General features: G+C 40.2%; 1 protein-coding gene across 1 annotated transcript in view; it reads right to left on the minus strand.

The window, feature by feature from the left end:
* The window catches only part of ASIP (agouti signaling protein), a 90,695-nt gene that overhangs the window by 36,204 nt on the left and 34,903 nt on the right, over window positions 1-19,588 (minus strand). Inside the window, exons 6-7 of the mRNA XM_088789193.1 lie at window positions 17,509-17,593; window positions 13,760-13,905 (exon numbers count right to left, since the gene is read on the minus strand). Coding sequence (XP_088645319.1) covers window positions 13,760-13,771 — 12 coding nt within the window. The 5' untranslated portion in view covers window positions 13,772-13,905; window positions 17,509-17,593. The remainder of the gene's footprint in view (window positions 1-13,759; window positions 13,906-17,508; window positions 17,594-19,588) is intronic.

The following is a 19,588-nucleotide window of genomic DNA, read 5'->3' on the forward strand; positions in this document are numbered from 1 at the left end:
TTTCTCTCTCTCTGCACTGCTTTCTAGCTCAGTGCCCACAGTTTTGAAGTCAGAAGCAGCATTGCCAAGAAGAAGCTTTATCTGCTGCCACGGCTATCTTTACTCAGGTTTCTCTTCCAGGGAGCAGGAGCTCAGGTGTAGCGTCGGGGGGGTTGTCAGGTGCAGCTGCAGTTTAGGAAGACCTATTTTCCCTCATCCCAGCTCCACAGGAAGAGTTAACCTCAGGAAAGCCTGTGCTGCTGGAGAGGAGTTTTATGAGTTATCTAATGACCAGCTGGGAGCCACATAGCACCACAAAGCTGCCAAGCCACCTAGGCTGCTCAGATGCTATGAGATAAAATGTACTTATGGCTAGGTCTGCCTTTCCCTTTACCAGAGCGACGTGCACATTCAGCTATTTGTTAGACTAATTTGCACAACCACAATTTCTTAGAAGGATTTCAAAACAGATGGGCTGTCTACACTGCAGGTAAACAGTGTGGAAGCTATAAATTAGAATGCACTTGGAGGTTTCTAATTGGATTTTGCTGATGTACTTGCAACCCCATTTACCTATCCAGATAATTCAGTTATGTTGTGCAAAGTGCTCTCTGATAATTCAGATACCTCCCTGAATTATCCAAATGCTGTTAGCCTTCTTGATCTTTCGGTGCAGAACCCCCCAAGAATAAAGGAAGCAAAGTTCTTCCCACCTAGCTTGATTGATAAGATGAAAACAACTTGCTCACACTTTGAATGTGATTGAAAGAGAAAAGGAAAAAAACCAGTCCTAACATCTGGATGAAATTATTACATACCTCTCCACGACCTTCTGGTTCTTGAATGTTTCAGCTAATGATTCCCTCTTCCAAAGTCTACAGAGGCTCAATGACTCAGCCTATCAGGGAAAGACACTTTGCTACCAGCGACTGCAAATTGGTTTAAATAGGTTGACAAGATGCTATAGCTGTGACCAAACCCCTGGCAGGGGAAGGTGGGGCAGCACATGCCACGTGAGAATGCTCACGTGTTTCCGTGTGGGTACCCAGTGGGAAGGGTATTTGCCCTTCTGGAGAAACCAGAGGTTCTCTACTGTACTGCAGGGTATCCTAGTCCTGGAATCTGCTTCACGCAGGTAAAGCCATGAACCCGCTCATGTCTTTAGGAGATGATCTATGTTTGATTCCTATTATGGCTAGTGTTTCTGGATCCCTAAGATATAGTGGAAAGAGGACCAGAGTAGCAGAAGACCTGGTTTCAGCTCCAACTGCCACTTACAAGCTCTGGGATTTTAAGCTAATTTATCTGCCTTCCTGAGCTTCAGGGTTTTTTTCGTTTATTTTTTGTTTTTTAAATCAGTAATGTGGGTAAATAATATCCTCAATGGAGATCCTGGAGGACAAACTGAGATAATAGTATGTAAAGTGCCTGGTGGGGCTCCATGCACAGGAACTGCATATAAATCTGGGGAGCAGATTGTGACAAAAGAGGACTCTAACTTGAAAGACGAAGATCCCACACTTAGAATGGGAGCCCAGGGAAGGGGTTCAATTATTGCCAAGTATTCCTGTCTTACTGTAACTTTTTGTAGGATGTTTATTCTTAAGGCAGAAGAGTAGAAAAGGCACTGAACTGGAAGTTAGGAAATCAGAATCCTAGTCCTGATTCTGGTAACAACAGAGCTCAGCAAATCTGGGCAAGTCATGGAATCACTTTATGTCAGTTTCCTCATCTATATAATAGGGATACTCAAACTTTCCCATTCCAAAGCATAGTATTATTGTAAAGCTTAAATAACATGGGGTCTATGCAAAAATGTAACTTATTTTGGTCAATAACTTCAAAACAATCTAGCACGCTAACAAGCTTATGTGAAACTTAAACCCTGTTTCTGAATGAACTATAGGGTGGCCGGTTAGCTCAGCTGGTTAGAGCGCAGTGCTCATAACACCAAGGTCGCTGATTTGATTCCCACATGGGCCAGTGAGCTGCGCCCTCCACAACTAGATTGAAAACAGAGATGTGACTTGGAGCTGATGGGTCCTGGAAAAACACTCTGTTCCCCAATATTCCCCAGTAAAAATTAATTAATTAAAAAAATAAAAATACATTTAAAAAATAAAAAGAATGAACTATAACTGGCAATGCCACCCCCGCTGACCTCACCCACATAGTCCCTTGGATTCTGTGGATAGTCCTGGAAGGGCAGTGAGAAATAACATCAGGAAATGAGAAAGGCTTGGCTCCAGCTTTTCTAAATCTCCTGTAGTGCATGGTTGAAGCTTCTAGAACTAGGGCCATGTCTTTGATGGATGGAATTGAAGGGCCTGTTTAGAGCCAAAGGGCTTCAGGATCTTGTTCCCTGCTCTGACCTAGCATTTAGTAAGAGCAAATTAGGGGGTCTGGGAGGCAGGGAGGGGGTCATCCTTGCCACTTTGGGAAGCTTCGTACAAAGTCCCACCCTCAAATCAGCCACAACCTTTTAAATATTCACTGTCAGCAGTAGTAGAGAAGGAGGACCATCCTCTTTATCAGACTTTTTGTTTCCCTTCCTATCCAAGAAAATACCTGCAGAAGAAAGTTAGGAAAACCTGTGTTTTTTGTTTTATTTTTTGCTTTTGCTTTTTCTTCCATGATTCAGCATATTTTAGACGTGTCCTGGGTGTATGGTTCAGGGGAGTGGTGTATGGAGCAGGCTGTCAACTCTGAAGCACTGAGGCTCTACCTTCTTGTCATAGCAAAGGGCTCCCTGGAACATTCCTCCCATTTAGGGGTCAGTCTGGGTCCTAAAGCAAAGGCATTTGCCCCAAACTCTTCTGCATAGACATGGGAACATGTGGCTATAGATCTTTTCCCACAAATGCTGCCTTTTGCATGGAGCCCCTGAAGCGGTGGGTTGGGGTAGGGGTGGCAAAGAGGCAGTACACAGACAGTGATAATTAGGAGTCAGCCTTTCCTCAGGTGCCTTGGCCTTGGTCTGCAGAGCAGAAGACACTGCTGGCTACCCCAGTTGCAGGCATACAGAACCTTCTCCCCAATTTGTCCATAAACAATACCTACTCATATTCATAAGGACAGGCACACACTAGAATTAACACAATCGCTGGCATTTAAAGTCCTCAAGTAGATTTCAACTGTAGGCTTGCCACACTGGTCCATGTAGTCTATCCTTTTAGAAGGGGTCATTAGTATGAATTTCTTTTTTTTTTTTTAAACAGAATTTCTTTTTCTTTTCTTTTCTTTTTTTTTTTCAATTGGGGAATATTGGGGAATAGTCTGTTCTCCAGGGCCCGTCAGCTCCAAGTCATTGTCCTTCTATCTAGTTGTGGAGGACGCAGCTCACTGGCCCATGTGGGAATCGAACCGGCGACCCTGTTGTTCAGAGTTCGTGCTCTAACCAACTGAGCCACCTGGCCACCCCAGTATGAATTTCTTTTTAATGCTTATGGGGCTTCTACCCCAGGAATAACTTGGAAAAATGAAAAAAAAAAACAAAATCCTTCTGAGAGAACTTGTATCTATTTAGATCCACAGTAAACAAGCAGATAAAGGGTTTCTTACTTAATATTTCTAAGATGTGGGGTATGTCAGTTCATTAGAGAAAAGAGTAAATAGGGACAGTTTTCATTTTGGGGGCATCTGGTAAGGAGGTCTTTAAAAGGACCTGCCGTTCCAGGGAGTAGATGGTCTCTCTTCAGGCCTCTACCGTTTGGACTTCCACCAGTCTGGGCCAGAGGAGAGTCCAAGTCAGCCAGGAGTCCAAGGGCAGAAGACCTCATAAGCAGAAGGGCTGTACTTGTGAGTATAGGGCTGCCAGGACTGCGGTAGGCGCATCCCCCATACCCTAAAAGGCTTGTCCCGTTTGGTCCTCCTTCTTCTAATTTTTCAGGCCCTGTGATCTTTACTACAAAGCAAACCATATGATTTTGATTCTGGCTCCTGGCTTACTGAGAGTGTTTCATGTCTCCAGTGGCAGGAAGCCATCCAGCCTCTTTAAGCAGCTGCTCTGGCATCTAAGAGAGCAAGCCAGCTCTTTTGGACTCTCTCACCAGCTGGGCATGGCAGCCAAGTGGAGGGCAATGCTCAGTGGAAGAAGGGTAACAAGAATGACTATAGGATGGGAAGACACTCATGGGGTTCACAGAGGTGAACTCCAGGCCCACGTACCTGTGGGTGTCTGTCCAGAGAACTGGCTTTAGCCCCTCCATGCTACCCTAGATTTCTATCTGAGTATTCCTGTGAGATGACCCTTCCCTGGAGATGGGAGACCAGGCCCTAGTCCTTCTGGAAGAGATAGGGGAGGGAAGTACTGTCTGACATAAGGGACACCCGAAGCTTCTAATCCCCCAGATTGGTGCTTCAGTCACCAAGATGATTTCAGTGAGACAAACTTCAGATGAGCTTCAATGTGATTCATTAGAAGAAAATTCTGTGACTTGAGTGGTAGGCAAGGCAAAGGCTAGAGAAAGTCCATTACTTCTCAGAAGAGATCGAAGCTAGTAGTCTTGTATGAAAGGGGTAAAGGGATGGCGACAGGCTAAGAAAAACCTTACTTGTTTTGTTTATTTATGTAATGCTTTGTAACGTTCAATAATTTGTTTCTGTCTTTGGGCCTGTGCACTTGCTGACCTTTCCACTTGAAATGTTTTTTCAGCAGACCCCCATATGGCTATCTCCTTCTTGTTCTCCAGATTTCAAATGGCTCTTCTTCAGAAAGGGCTTACCTGACCAAACTCTTTCAGGTGATTCCCATTTCACCCCCTATCACATGATCACTTACTCTTTCCCTAGAACTCATTATTATTTGAAATTATATGTTTATTTACTTGTTTTGGTCTAATTATTCAACCATGATGTAATCTCCATGAAAATATCCCACCTATCTTGTTCACTGTTAATCCTTAATGCCTAGAATAGCACCTGTAGCACAGCAGGTGTTCAATAAATACGTGTTAAATGAGGGAATAAATGAGTGGAGTGTTAGGGTTGAGAGAGCTAGCCAAAGATAGCTAGGTAAAATTGGAATGGGATGCATATTGCCAGGAAGAACAGAAATAATCAGGAGAGGAAACTGAGAACAGTAATTCAAAAATTCTGAGAAGTGGTAATGAAAAGTGAAAATAAAATAACAACCACATTTTGTCTGATGTCTTCCAGCTTTCATCATATTCAACAAACCTTTGTTAAATACATACTATGTGCCCAGCAATATGCTAAAAGCTGTGGAGACAAAGATAAATGAAGTCATAGATTGAAGAGGATGGGGAGAGGAAGTCAAGTCAGGAGTTGCTCTCTCTTGAGTTGTTAAGCCATTCACTGAGCTTGCCATCTGATAAGGAGACGCATAACAAAACAGCTACATAAAAACCGGGACAGGGACTATCAGGAGTGTTAGTGAATTTCAAAAAGGGGAACACGTCAGGGGAACCTACAGAAGAAATAACATTTGATTTGGTCCTTGAAGATAAGCAAAGAGTTCATCAGGCGTAGAGGAAGAAAGAGTATTCCAGGCAAGGAAACAGCATGAGCAAAGGCGTGGAGGCATGAAAGTACTTGTTATGCTTGGAAAATAGCAAGCAGACCAAATTGTTCCCTGTGATGAGAGTAGAGTATGCAGGGGAAAATGGCTAGACATGAGGCTGGAAACATGGGTGGAATGAAGTGGTGAAGGGCTGGCCTTATTATGGGACATGCTAAAGAATGTGCACTTAGCTAACTCAAAACAACCTAGATTTTGGAGGGAAATTGGAGGTGATAAATTTGTTCTGTTTGAGAGAAAAAGGGGCTCTTAGGATTGTAGGATGGCAGAAAGAGAATTTCCTGAGCCTGGTTCTGAAGGGGATGGTGCTAAAAAGCACTGCAGTCTCCTGGTGCGGCCAGATCCTGCTCCTGCTCTCCCACAGGCCCCTGGGACAGTAGGACTTTGAATGCAGATGACTATGTGCTCAGCTAGGTGAGCCAAGGCACTGCTACTTGGAAGCCTCAGCAGAAGTCTCCATGTCCTAGAGAAAAGGCCCCAGAATTGTCACTGGCAAAGAGCACCAAGGGTGGCAGGCACTGACTGAAAGACATCTTCTTCTGCCAAATACCTGTAAGCTTCTGAAAAAGGACCAAGATTGGATTTTCCACCCATTGGTGGATAGGAGCCAAGGATATTTAATTTAGAAAACTAAAGAAATGTGACATTACAAAATTAGTCACTTTCATTAAGTTTCTGACACTTTTTTCTAAAAAAAAAATATGACATTTAGATGATATATATGTCATGGAACAAAGTTACCTAGTAACAGTATTTAACACCAGCCTTCACATTTTCTTTTAAAGTATGTAGGTTTCTTGGTTCAAAGAAACTCCAGCTTGATTTGTGTAACCTTCCTTCTCAGGAGCTAGAGGCCGGAAGTGTTCTAGGATACGTGTATATGGGTGTGCACCCTGCTTGGTGAGTGTGCCTCACACCTGAGCACCATTCCCGTCCTTGTTACCAATTCATTGGGAGCCTGAGTCAAAGGCAGACATGGCCACAGTCTTGCCCTGAAGTGGGAGGGAAGGGAGCTGGGCAGAGTGGCACACAGGACTGGGATTACTCAGGATTGGGGCACTTCACTTTCCTGTGAAACCCATACACAAGTCTGCACTGCCCCCAGGTGGCCATACAAGAGCTCTGCCCCACACTTTGGGGAGAATGTCTGAGATGTGTGTGTCTCTTCCAGCTGGAGTTCTTTGGAGACCCAGTAGCTGGGAAACAAAATGATAAGCTAAGAGTTACAATCACCAAATTGGGCACTGAAATGTGTAACAATGTCTTTTTGCAATGTCACTATACAATTTTGGCATAAACTTAAAATTTATTCAGAGAAATTCAGTTCACTAGCTGAAATGCTCAGAAATTTGGGGCAAGAGAATGCTAGGTAATTGAAGTTTAGCTAAAATAATTTTTCAGTTTTTAACCAGTGAAGATATATATTAAAAGCTAAAACTACTTTTATGACATTCAATCATTCAATCAATTATTGGGGGGGGCGGGCTTAGTTTATGCCAGGCACTATACTATAAACGGAGGATATTAAGACATTGTCTCTGCCTGCAAAGAGTTTACAGTCCAGGAGAAGAGATGCATAAGTATAATGTATTTATAAGAAATAACAATAATAAATGAACATTGATAGTGGTATATATGACATGCAAGCACCTAATGAACCAGGAGACTGGGCTATTCAGGGAAGGCTTCTTGGAAGAAGTGATATCTGAGCTGAATCTTAAATAATGAATAGGATTATCTATGTGGGGCCGGGGGTTGACAACAGAAGGAGACCACATTTCAGAAAGAAAAGTCAAAAACAGCAAAGACATGGAAGGAAACAAAGGTGGGGGCAGGAGGGACACAAAGGGTCAGAAGAAGCACCCAGGGAAGGCCTTACACATATCAGATTAAGGGGCTTGGATCTATCCTGTGGCGTCACCGAAGGGTTTTAAGCAGGGGAGACATATGGTCAGAGTTAATTTTACAAATACCATGTTAGCAGAGGTGTGGAGGGTAGACTGATGTGACACAGCTGGAGACAATGAGACCAGAGAAAATAATCTAAATTAAAGCAGAATAATACAGACGAAAGACAAATGAGCACCTGAGTTAGTGAGTTTGGGAAAGAAACAACAGATCCAAGGGCCTTGGATGCAAGGAGACAAGGGCAAAGGAAAAATCAAGAAAGGCTCCCGTTATCTAGCTCAGGTGACTGTGTGGCTGAGGGTATCACCAATTAGATGCTGAATTCCAAAGGAAGAGCAGGGCTTAGTGAGGACGGGGGGAACTTTGTTTACGCTAATGTAGCTGTGGGATACACTGACATAGAGATATCTAGGAATCTGTTAGAAATAAAAACTAAAGTCTGGGGACAGATCAAAGCTGGACATGCTGATCTGGGCGTTATTTTCATATAGATCGTAATTAAAACCAGGGGAACAGATGAGATCACCCAGGGAGAATGGGAATACAGAAAAGGACAGAGATCCAAGGACTTAACTCTCAAATAGGCTAGGAGAGTCTGCTATTATCATCTTGTACATTTTTTTTTGCGGGGGGGGGGGGCTTTGGAATTTACCAACTGCTTTCTTGTCTATTATCTTACTCAGTTCTCATCTGGAGGAGTCTGTAAACCAACTGGTAAAATCAGGTATAACTGTGATGATGGCAGGGCTGCAATAAATTCGACCCACTGGGTGGGCAGGAGGTGGGAACCAGTGGTTCCTCCCTCTCATGTCACAGAAGACATCCCCAGCTGTTGACTTGAAGCGTCAGGTAAACATGACACACTGTTTCCTGAAAGGACACGAAACTTGCCTAGACTCCTTCCTGGTAAAGAGCACGGCTGGCTTGTGACCCTGGCTTAGAAGGGACAGTGGCAGAGCTGACAGGAGCTCTGCAGGGGGCTCATCTCCAGAAGCAGATGCAGCCTGCCTGCCTCTGCATGTCCAGAAGGCAGCAGTACACCAGCCCCAGATGAGCAAGGGCTGAAGGCTGGAAGTAACGGTATCCTTTCCAGAGACAGAAATAAGGCAGCAAGTACACTTGCTCCTTCCTGAGTGCCTGGAATCAGCAGGCGGTATTAAGGCTGGCCTGGCCCTATAAGGTCTGTGAGTCATGTGGCAGAAGGCAGGACAAAGATGAACGCAATGAGGTGACTCCCCACTCTTCTGGTAGAGCCCTTACTTCTTCTAAGTAGTCTCACCCACTCTGAACATATTTCTACAGCATCTCTGGGTTTCACTGTCTTACATTATTGCACACTTGCTCATGTGCTCCCTTGGATTCCTCAGACTTTTCGTCCATGTAGCTTTTCTAGGGTTTGCTTTATGCTTAAGGGGAACAAATAGGTACCCACGTGGCCAAAGGTTCTGGGCACCAGAGACAGAAGGCGTAGTGGAAAAACCTTGGCTTGAATCTTGGCTCTGATCTTTACTGGTTGAATGACCAAGAAAAAGTTTTGTTTAACCTCCCTGTGCCTCAGTTTCCTCATCTGATAAATGCTTTACAAGGTTGTTATGAGGACTGGAGAATGCTCAGAAAGCCCAAAACTGGCAGGACTCAATATTATCACTGTGAAATTTTCATTTACTACAAATATCATATCTTGCATGTCTTTTAAGAAAAATTTCTATCATTAAAATGATCTCTTTAGGCTCAAGATCTGAAAACCCTGTTATAATGCTTATAGGGGAAAAGTATGTGTCTAACCCATTATCAGTCATTATCACGATCTTGAACTGGTTTTGCTGAAGCAGAGAGCGGGAATGGGTCACAAATAACAACCTTGGTTGGGGTAGAGGAGAGGAAAAGAAATGTTTCCCAAACATCAGTCACTTGGACAGCAGTGTCAGGATCTCAACCTATATTAGTATTTACTTAATATTTTTCTTTAAATCAACTAAAAAGGAAAATTTATATCTGTGTCATTGGTCATAAACATAGTATAATCCTAGAAAAAAAAAGAATAGAAGTGTCATTAAATAGCTACTGTTGCCAGAAGAGAACTCTATTTTCTTGGTTAAAATTATTAAGAAATGGTGGAGAATGTTAGTGACATACTAGGCCCAAATGAGACTTTCTTCTACAAGTAATCCAGGCTTGAAAGAGAATTGCAAAGGGAATTATTTTCTCCTGATGTAATTCTTTGTTATTTTATGCTTGCCTGTTTACCACCTAAACTCATGTCCTGTATAACTTAAAGTCATCTCATGTACTATCACTGGTACATGTCCTAAACTTCTGGATATATAAGGTGTGATTCATGAAAGTAAATCAGGGGGCCTGTGGGACTAAAACTAGGGTTACTGAGTACTACAAATAAATCAAAGAAGTCATCTGGAGAATCTTCAAACCAGCTTCTCTTCCTTTCCGAGTTTGTATAAACCATTTTACAACCTTGTGTAAGATTTCTCTTTTTGCATCCCTTTAGCACCTAGAATAGGGTGGCATACATAATAGATGCTCAGGAAATACCTGGAGCTGACTGACTGACTAAAATGGCACTAGAGCAAGTCGTCCAAATTGGACCCTGGGAGCCCAAGAGGAAGACAGCTTTTCTGAAAGGTACTCCCTCATTTTCCTCCTCCAACCGGTAACAGGTTCACCCTAAAGTCTAAGCAAGATGTGGAAATTCCACACACCAGCAGAGTAGAATTGGTTCTAAGGACTGAACCTAGCAAAGAATAGTTCTTTCTCCTCCTTTAGATTTGGAGATTTGGCCTTTGACAAGTAACTGTATGCTTGCAATAGTCCTGTCCCATTTTCAAGTGGTGAAACAATTCCAAAGTAGCTTCACCTCATAAAGGTCATTTACAGTAAGCGATGTGCTTCAGGTGTGTCTTGCACTAAAAACCAAGCATCAAGGAACACTCCTTACCTGCCAGACCTAAGAGACTGTTACTCTAAGTGTGTATCCATTAGAGTATAGTTTCTTGATTTTGCACAAATAATATGAGTGATGGATACATAGCCTACAACTACTATTTATAAAATAAAATATCTGACTCTCTCAAAGGCAGTTTGGGAAATTTGGGGCTCTCCTAAGAGAAAGATGGAAACACCATCAGTAGACACTCAGCCCTGAGGAAGTCCATCTTAAAGTTACCAGGCCTGTGGACAGGAATGAAACTGACAAACCTTACATACTTTACCCTAATCCAGAGCTGACTTTTTCTCGGAGAAGGGACTTTAGAGGCTAAAACAAACAAACAGACCACCTCTCTGAAATGGTATAAACCAGCTAAAGAAAAGATTTCAGAAGTCTTCTGGCCAATTAATCTTTCTCCCCCGCCTATGGTGCTGAGTTTCTGTACCCAAATTCTAACAAAGAACCAGCGTGTGACGGTGGCTAGGACTATCCATTTATGCCTCCCATCCCCATTTGTTGAACATTGATGGCAACTTCTAAATGACCAATTGATTCCCCTTTGTGCTTCTTCATCAATCAGTACATTCCCAAAGACTACTAATTTTTATTTTCAACCCAACTTAATCAGAAACTTAGCGGCTGCCAGGTGCCACCCCCAATCCCCAAGTTAAATATAAACGGTTGGGATGGTGTCTATTGTTTTAGAGAATTCCTACAAAACTCCCTACAGAAAAATGAGAGTTGACCTCATTAGGAAATCATGTCATCATCAGCCCATTTTCTTGCCAGTTTCAGTAATAATATCCTTGTATCAGCAGAGCAGAGTTAAAATGTCAGATTCCTGAACCAATTCCCCTTTGGACTCTCCTATGGAAACAGTGCTACGTGAGAAGGGTCGGTGAACTCAAGGTCCAGGATTTGATTCAGTGACTTCAGCAGCCTGACCAAAGCCATCCCCTGAATTCCCACTGCTTTTTATGCAACCCTGGGCTAGTAATGAACTCCGCCTGTGGACCCCCCCCCCCACCCACACCCACACCACCACCACTTTGCCTGGACGCCCACGTCTTCAGTGCTTTCAGGGCCAAGGGGCCGCTATATTCTCCTGCTCCCTGGCTTCCTGTGCCTCAAGGATCGCCACCTCCCAGGGTGTTGCCAACTCAGCAGGAGTTTCCCTGGTATGAGTTATTTTGCTTTATGGCAATTGAGCTATCACATTTCTAATCTGGAAGCAGTCTGAAATTAAGGTGCAAAAAACTGAATTTTGGAGACCAAAGAAATTTGGTGCAATTGAATTTCAGGTGCTGTCTGGTTCTCCCTGTGGTAGAGCCTTCCACTGTGTGGGGACCTCCTGCCCATGACTTTGGAGCAGTTTGATAATTTAACATCACGTAGCCATTATAGATCCTTGGTGGAGCCAGGATCCAACTGATTTCTGAACTAGGATTCCATTCAATGCCATTCTCCAAGCTGAATCAATACCACCTACTAGCTATGTGACCTTGGACAAGTTATTTAACCTCTTTGGGCCTCAGTCTCCTCGGATGTAAAATAGGGGCAATAGTATTTCACAATGTTAACGAGAACTTTAAACAAGATATGATATGTGTAATACATAGTCGATGCTCAGTGAATTTCAATTCCTTTAACCCTACCCTCTACATTTTAGAGGGAACCTAGTTACCTGCCTCACCTCTTGCTTAGTAGGCAGGATGAGGCTTAGACTAGAATATTCCTCAGGGCGCCTTTAGAAAGAATGTCAGGTAAATACCCTAGGAAATCACAGGGACTGGTCTCTCCCTTTCTCAGATCCTAGGTTACAATGGTAAGACCAAGAAATCCTCTGAATTCACCTCCACTTCAGAGAATGCTTGCAATGTTCATTTCTGGGACAAGCCTATTAGTAGGCATGACCAGGATTCCTCATCAACATAGGCCAGCACAGAACCTTGGAAAGAGCTGTGATTTTAATCTTACAGTATGAGGTGGAATGTGCCAGGCCATTTACCTGGTTTTTATATTTGGCTCTGAAAAGCAGAAGTACTTGTCACGAGAACACGACATTAGCAGGTCCATATACTACATAATTACTAACTGTTTCTCAACCCTTTGAAACAGGAATAGTCTCTTATTCAAGTTTATTTTCCTTAAGTACCTACCATATTTCTTTGTACATTAAATTGGGTTTAATTGACTCAGTAACCTAGAGCATGAAACTAAAGGAAAAAAAAAAGGAACTTAACATTGCTAGAGAGCAAGATTCAGACTGACTAAAAGAACCAGGAAGAAACCAAAGCTGGGAAGAATCTTTTCTATACACCAGACTTCGCTCACATAACTTTTATTTGTGGACTTTCACCACCTGCCAAAAAGTTATCATTGCACTCAAGAAGAACATCTTAGGAATATGTTGTTCGTAGCCTAACTGGCTAGAAGGGTAACTGGGATAGTCTTGTTCCTGAAGTCACGCCTAGTTACCAGCAAGTGAGAAATAAAGAATCCCCACCCCCCCCACCCCGTGGGATAGGTTAAGACAGCACAGTGTGTCCCTGCAGTTTGTATAGCCACAGGGCTGGGAGCTTGGTTCAAATCCCCTCTGCCTGGAAAGAGTGCTATTACTTAGGAGAATTTATATAAGTTTCTCAGTCATTTGTTACCTTCTTTGTGTTTTGTCCTTGATGCTTATTAGAGTATTTGCTACTTTAATTCATTAAATAAAATTCTCCTTTTCCTTAAGGCTTAGTTTTGCTACCATCAGGCTTATTAGTTTGATTTCTTTCTTTCTTTTTCTTTTTTTTTTTTTTTTTTTTGCCTGAGAGCTGAAATGGGAGTGTTCCAAACTAGGGGAGAGAGACAGGAAGAGAGTGATTTAATCTTAGAATGAATTGGGATGTTAATAAACTGCTAATGGGTTGTCTCCTCCAATAGATTTTAACTTCTGAGGGCAGGGACCTGTCTTATTCATTTATGTATCCCCAGTGCCTAGTGAGGTTCCATGGTGAATGTTCAATAAATGCTTACTGATTAATAAATGAATCAAATATAACCAACAATGCAAAAAGTTATAGGTGTGAAATTGGTAGTATAGGTAACACACACTAGAGAAGTGTAGAAATCACTGTAGGCCAGATGGCCAAGGAAGGTTCTATGGAAGAATTTGACTCTCTAGACAAGAGATGGGATGGAATATGGAAAGAATATGGGCTTTCAAACACTTAAATACTATGACCATCAATTTTTCCTCTATCCAAAAATTTCAATTGAAAAAATGGGGACAGTAAACCTACATCACGCATAAAGAGTAAATGAGATAGTTATGTAATTAGCACAGAGCATACGTACACAAAAGAATTTTCTTCCCTCTGTAAATTATCTTACTTTTTACTGACCGATATAGTCATCCTATTGGATCTGAAAGCTGTCCTGACAGTATTCTGGAGTTCATGTTGTCATTTCCTTCACCAGCCAAGGAGCTTTCTAGACACCAGAGGTATTTCTCCCATGAAAGATATTCCAGAAAAGCTTTGAACTTTTCCTAAGGACAAATGAAATAAGCATATTAAATACTTTCTATCTTCTATCCTTGAGCCCATCTGACCATGTTGGACATGGAAGACCTTTAATAGGCAACGCATCTTCAATTTTATTTACCTTTCCACCTCATAAACCTTTACTATTGGAAGAGCTCTTGAAAGTAATTTAATATATTTTTCATTTTGCATATTGAAAAAAATTTAGCCCAGAACAATTAAGTGATTTACTCAGCTAGTTAGTAGCAGAACTGTGTACTGTATTTGGGGTCTTTTGCTTTCTTATCCAGTGCTTTCTCACATATCAAGCTATTTCACATTTCCATCAGTACTGGCAATCCAGTTTTTTGGTGGGATTCAGAGACATCCTATATGCAACCTCTGGCTTGTTTATCATATGACTAGGAGGATCAAGTGATTGATACAAATATGAGATATTCCTACTAACTCATGACTCCTGACTTCTGCAATATTTGTTATTCTAGATGACTCCTTGGTCCCACAATAATTGTAGCTGGAGCAAGATGACATTTGTTATTTAGCAAGATATTCACTTTTTCAAGTTTGAACACATTGTTAACATCTTCTAATTTATTATAATTTTATATTCCAAATTTCCATTGTTTTTTAATTTAATTTCTGTTATAAAATTAATTAAACATTAGCACTTTAAAAACATGTTTTTTTCCTTAATAATTTTTCCCAGTGTACATACCAGATTCTTCTCAGAAATTCTGGGATACTTGTTTAGGTAAATTGGATAGAAGATGTATGTTCCTCAATTATGTTTTCTTATTTACTGAAGAATTACGTTCACCCTTCTTATAACCTCAGAGGACAATTTATTCATTCATTCAACAAATATTTAAGTATCTGCTGTATGTCAGACTCTAAGCTAGGCAATGGGAATATAGTATTAACAATGAAAACAATGAAAAAGAAAGGAGATGAAGAACTAGAATGAAAAATAAAATAAAAAACAAAATCATAGCAAATAATGACAGTGCTAAAAAGAAAATAACTAGGACAATATGAAAGATTGACTGGAAAGAGTTTACTTTAGGTAGGGTGGTCAGGAAAGGGTTCTCTGAGGAGGCAATGTGAGAAATAAGACCTGAAGAATAAGACTGAGCCAATTATGTAAAGAGCTGGGAAAAGAAGGTTCTAAAGAGAGGAAATGGCAAGTACCAAGATCTTGAGGAGGATAGAGCTTGGTATGTTTGAAGAGCAGAAGGAATACCAGCCTAACTATGGCATAGTGAACAAGGGGGAGAGAATGTGAGATGAGGCTGCAAAGACAGGTAGAGATCAGATCATTATGGCCTTGGAAGCCTCAGCAGAGTTTAGATCTTACTAACAGGAAGCAAAGAGTTTTAAGCAGGGTAGTACATAATCTGTTTTCCTTTTTTTAAAAATGGAGATATGATTTACATACAATGAAATATACAGCTTGTACATGTATAATGTGATGAGTTTTGAACACTGCATATGCCAGTAGAACCCATATCTTATCAAATACAGAACATTTCTATCAGCCTAGAATGTGTCCTCAAGCCCCTCCCCACTCATTCCTCACACTCCTTCATAACAATTGTTAAGATTTCTTTCACCACAGATTAGCTTTGCATATTCTAGAACTTTATAAAATTAGAATAATATAATATATACTCTTTCGTGTCTGGCTTCTTTCATTCAGCATAATGTTTTTGAGGCTCCTCCACAGTATGTATCAGGAACTTGTTTTTTCATTTTTCATTTCTGAGTAGTATTCCATTTAATAGCTACAACAATTTGTTTCTCCAGTCATCTACTGATGAATCTGAGTTGTCCATTATAAATAAAGCTGCTAAGTATCCTTGTACAAGTCTTTCTGTGTACATATGTCTTCATTTCTGTTGGGTACATATCTGGAAGTAGAACTGCTGGGAAATAGGGTAGGTGTGTGTTTAATGAGAAACTACCAGACTGATTACCAAAGTGGTCAAACCATTTTCACTCTTCCATCAGCAATGTATGAAAGTTCTGTTGGCTCCACATCCTCACCAACATTTGGCAATGACAGGTTCCCTCTCTTCCTCCCACCCCCTTTCTTCCTTCTTCCCTCCTTCCCTCCTTCTTTCTTTTTGTTGGTTTTGTAGTGGGTGTAAAATGGTACCTCATTGTGGTTTAATTTGTATTTCCTTGATGCATAATGATTCTAAGGATTTTTTCAGACGTTTATTATCCATCTGTATATCTTCCTTTATGAAGTGACTGTCCAAATTTTTGCCCCTTTTAAAACTGGGCTTGTCTTTTGATTATTGAATAGGAGTTATTTGTATACAAGTTCTTTGTCATATATGTGTATTGTGAATATATTCTAAGCTAAGGTTTGCATATTCTTTTTTTATCTGTGTCTTTTGAAGAGCAGAATTTTAAAAATTGGAGGGGGTGGTGAATAATTTCAAATTTATGGAAAAATTGAAAACAATAAAAATAGTACAAAAATTGCCTATATTCTCTTTACCTATGCTTACCTGTTAACATTTTTACCCATTTGCTTTATCATTTTCATGGCCTGTCTCTTTCCATACATACAAGTGTTTGTACACACACAAATAGTTTTTTTCTGAACAATTTGAGATTAAGTTGCAAACATCATGGACCTTTACCTCCAAATACCTTGCTGTGTATTTATTTCCTAAGAATAAGGATATCCTATTACCTAACCAAACAACATTGACCAACTTCAGAAATTTAGCATCAATAGAATACTTTAGTCTATTGTCCATACTATTGGGCCAATTTTGTTAATTGACCCAATAACGTCCATTATGGAATTTTTTTCTCCCTCTAGCATAGGATCCAGTCTAGGATCAGGCATTGCCTTTGGTTTTCTTGTTTCTTTAGTCTTCTTTAATCTTGAACACTTCCACAGCCTTTCTTTGCCTTTTATGACATTGACATTTTAAAAAATAAAACATGACAAAATATGGCAACATTTTGGGTTTGTCTGATGTTTCCTCATAATTAGATTCATGTTATACATTTCTGATCAGTGCTGTCTGTTCTCCACAGGGTTTGATACCTAGAGGCAGACAATATCCATCTGCTTCTTATAGGTGATGTTAATTGTGATCACATGGTCAAGTTGTCTCATTTCTCCACTGTAGAGTTAGTTTTTCCTTGGCAACCAATAAACCATCTATTGGCACACACTCTAAGATCATGCAATATCCTGCTTCTCATAAAAATTTGCTCCTGGGTTTAATATTTGTTGATTTTCTTACATAAACCAATCTTTGTTATGATGGTTGCAAAATGATAATTTCACAACCTCAGCATTCCCTCCACATTTAGTGGTAAGCATTACACATTCTATTGTAAGCAACAGTCCTCCCCTCTCATTCATTCATTCATTCATTCATTCATTCATCCATCCATCCATCCATTCATCTATTTGTTATGAGTTGGGATTTATATTTTTCTATTTTTAATGGTTTATAATTTATTACAGTCCTTAATTATTTTGGTGCTAAAATTTCCAGATATGGTCAGTAGGAGCTCCTTCAAGTTGCCTCCTTTGCCCTCAAAACATGTGCCCATTCTCAGTTTTAGTAATTCCTTACTTTATAGCATAAAAGATGTTCCAGGCTCATCTTGTACTTCCTGTCCCAGCTCTTGAATCAGTGATTTGCTCAAGGAGTCCTGGTTCTACAAAAAAATTATAAGTAAACGTATAGTAAAATTAACATTTTTGTGTGCACAATTCATTTTAACACAGATTCACATAACCACGACCATAAACAAAATATGGAACAGTTCCATCATCCCCCCCCAAATTCCCTCATGCTGTCCTTGTAGTCATACTCTCTGCCTTACCTTTGTCCCTAACTAACCAACCACTCATTTTTTTTCTCCATCACCGTAGTTTTTTGTCTTTTTGAAAATGTGATAAAAATGAAATAATACAGTATATAAACTGAAACATCTAGGACAGGAGATGCCTTTTCTAGTGGGTTTTGAACTATAAATTCAATGTGTTTAATAGTTATAAAAATAATTAGGTTATCTATTTTATCTTGAGTGAGTTTTTTGGTTTTCAAGGAATTAGGCCATTTCATCTAAGTTGTCGAATTTATGTGCACCGAGTTGTTCATAGTGGTCCCTTTTATTATCTTTTAAAAGTGTGTAATTAATTTCATTACTGATACTGGTAATTTATACCTCCTCATTATTATTATTTTTGTCAGTCTTGGCAGAAGTTTATCAATTTTATTGATCTTTTCAAAGAACTGGCTTTTGGTTTCCTTAATTTTTTTTCTGTTTTCAATTTAATTGATTCCTGCTTTTATCATTATTTCCTTCCTTCTGTTTGCCTTGGGTTTAGTTCTTCTCTAATTTCTTAAGGTGCAAGCTTACATTATGCATTTGAGACTTTTTTTAGTTTTACTTTCTTCTTTTCTAATATAAGCATTTGATGCTATAAGTTTCCCTCTAAGCACTGCTTTAGCTGTTTTCCAAAATTCTTGATTTGTTGTACCACGATTTTTGTTCAGTTCAAAATATTTTATAATTTCATTTGAGACTTACTCTTTGACCTTTTGATTATTTAGAAGCATGTTGTTTTAATATCCAAATGTTTGAAGATTTTCCTGTTATCTTTCTGATTTTGATTCCTACTCTAATTCTATTATGGTCAAATAAAATACTTTGCATGATTTAAATTCTTTTAAATTTCTTTAATTTTATGACCCAGCATATGGTCTATATTGATTACAATTTCCATGTACACCTGATTATTTTTTTCCACATACACTTGAAAAAAATGTGTATTTTGGACGGAGTGTTCCATAAATGTCGATTAGATCCATTTGGTTGAGTTCTTCTATATGCTAATTTTTTGTCTAGTAGTTCCATCAATTACTGAGAGAGAAGTGTTGACACTCCAACTATAATAGTGGATTTATCTCTTTTTCCTTTCAATTCTATCAGTTTTGCTTCATGTATTTTGACACTTCTGTTTGGGGTATGAACATTTAGTAGTATTATGTATTCTTGGTAAATTATGATTCTTATACCATAATGGGTCAATTCTTTGTTCTGAGACTTCATAGTTCTTGGCTTTATTTCTTCAAATAATACTTAGTCTGATATTAATATAACCACTCAGATTTCTTTTGTTTTGCATGTTGTATCTTTTTTCCATCTTCTCAGTTTTAACCTAGCGATATCATTATATTAGAAATGAACTTTGTTTTTGTAGACAGCATAGTTGTGCCATTTTAAAATACTGCGGGAACAGAGTCCCAGAGAGCAGTTTCCAGGCTCTTGGCCTCACGTGGAAAGCTGCTGGCTCAGGTGGTGGTTGTCCGTTAGCTGTAGCCAGTTAGCCAGCCAATTAGCCACTGCTATAGCTGCCGTGGCTGCGTTGGTTGGTTGGGAGGCAGAAAAGTGGATGGTGGATTGCGCATCTTGTGGCTACTACTTCCTGTGTGTGTCTCGCCCAGCCTCCAGAGAGACTGGGGGGCAGGAAGACCCCTTGTTGGGGTACTGGCAGATGTTTGCCTTTGTATCTCTAACCCAGCTGCCAGCGAGAATATAGTGGTATGACTCCCCTATCTATGGCTCCGTTTATGTTTCTTTTTGGCCTCCCCATATCCTGCGTCCTTATGTGGGGAGCAGGAGCTGACACCCTGCATGACACAT

This window comes from Rhinolophus sinicus, chromosome 13, assembly GCF_057876585.1.
Source record: "Rhinolophus sinicus isolate RSI-liver-muscle chromosome 13, RSI-T2T, whole genome shotgun sequence".
In the NCBI taxonomy this organism is placed as follows: domain Eukaryota; kingdom Metazoa; phylum Chordata; class Mammalia; order Chiroptera; family Rhinolophidae; genus Rhinolophus; species Rhinolophus sinicus.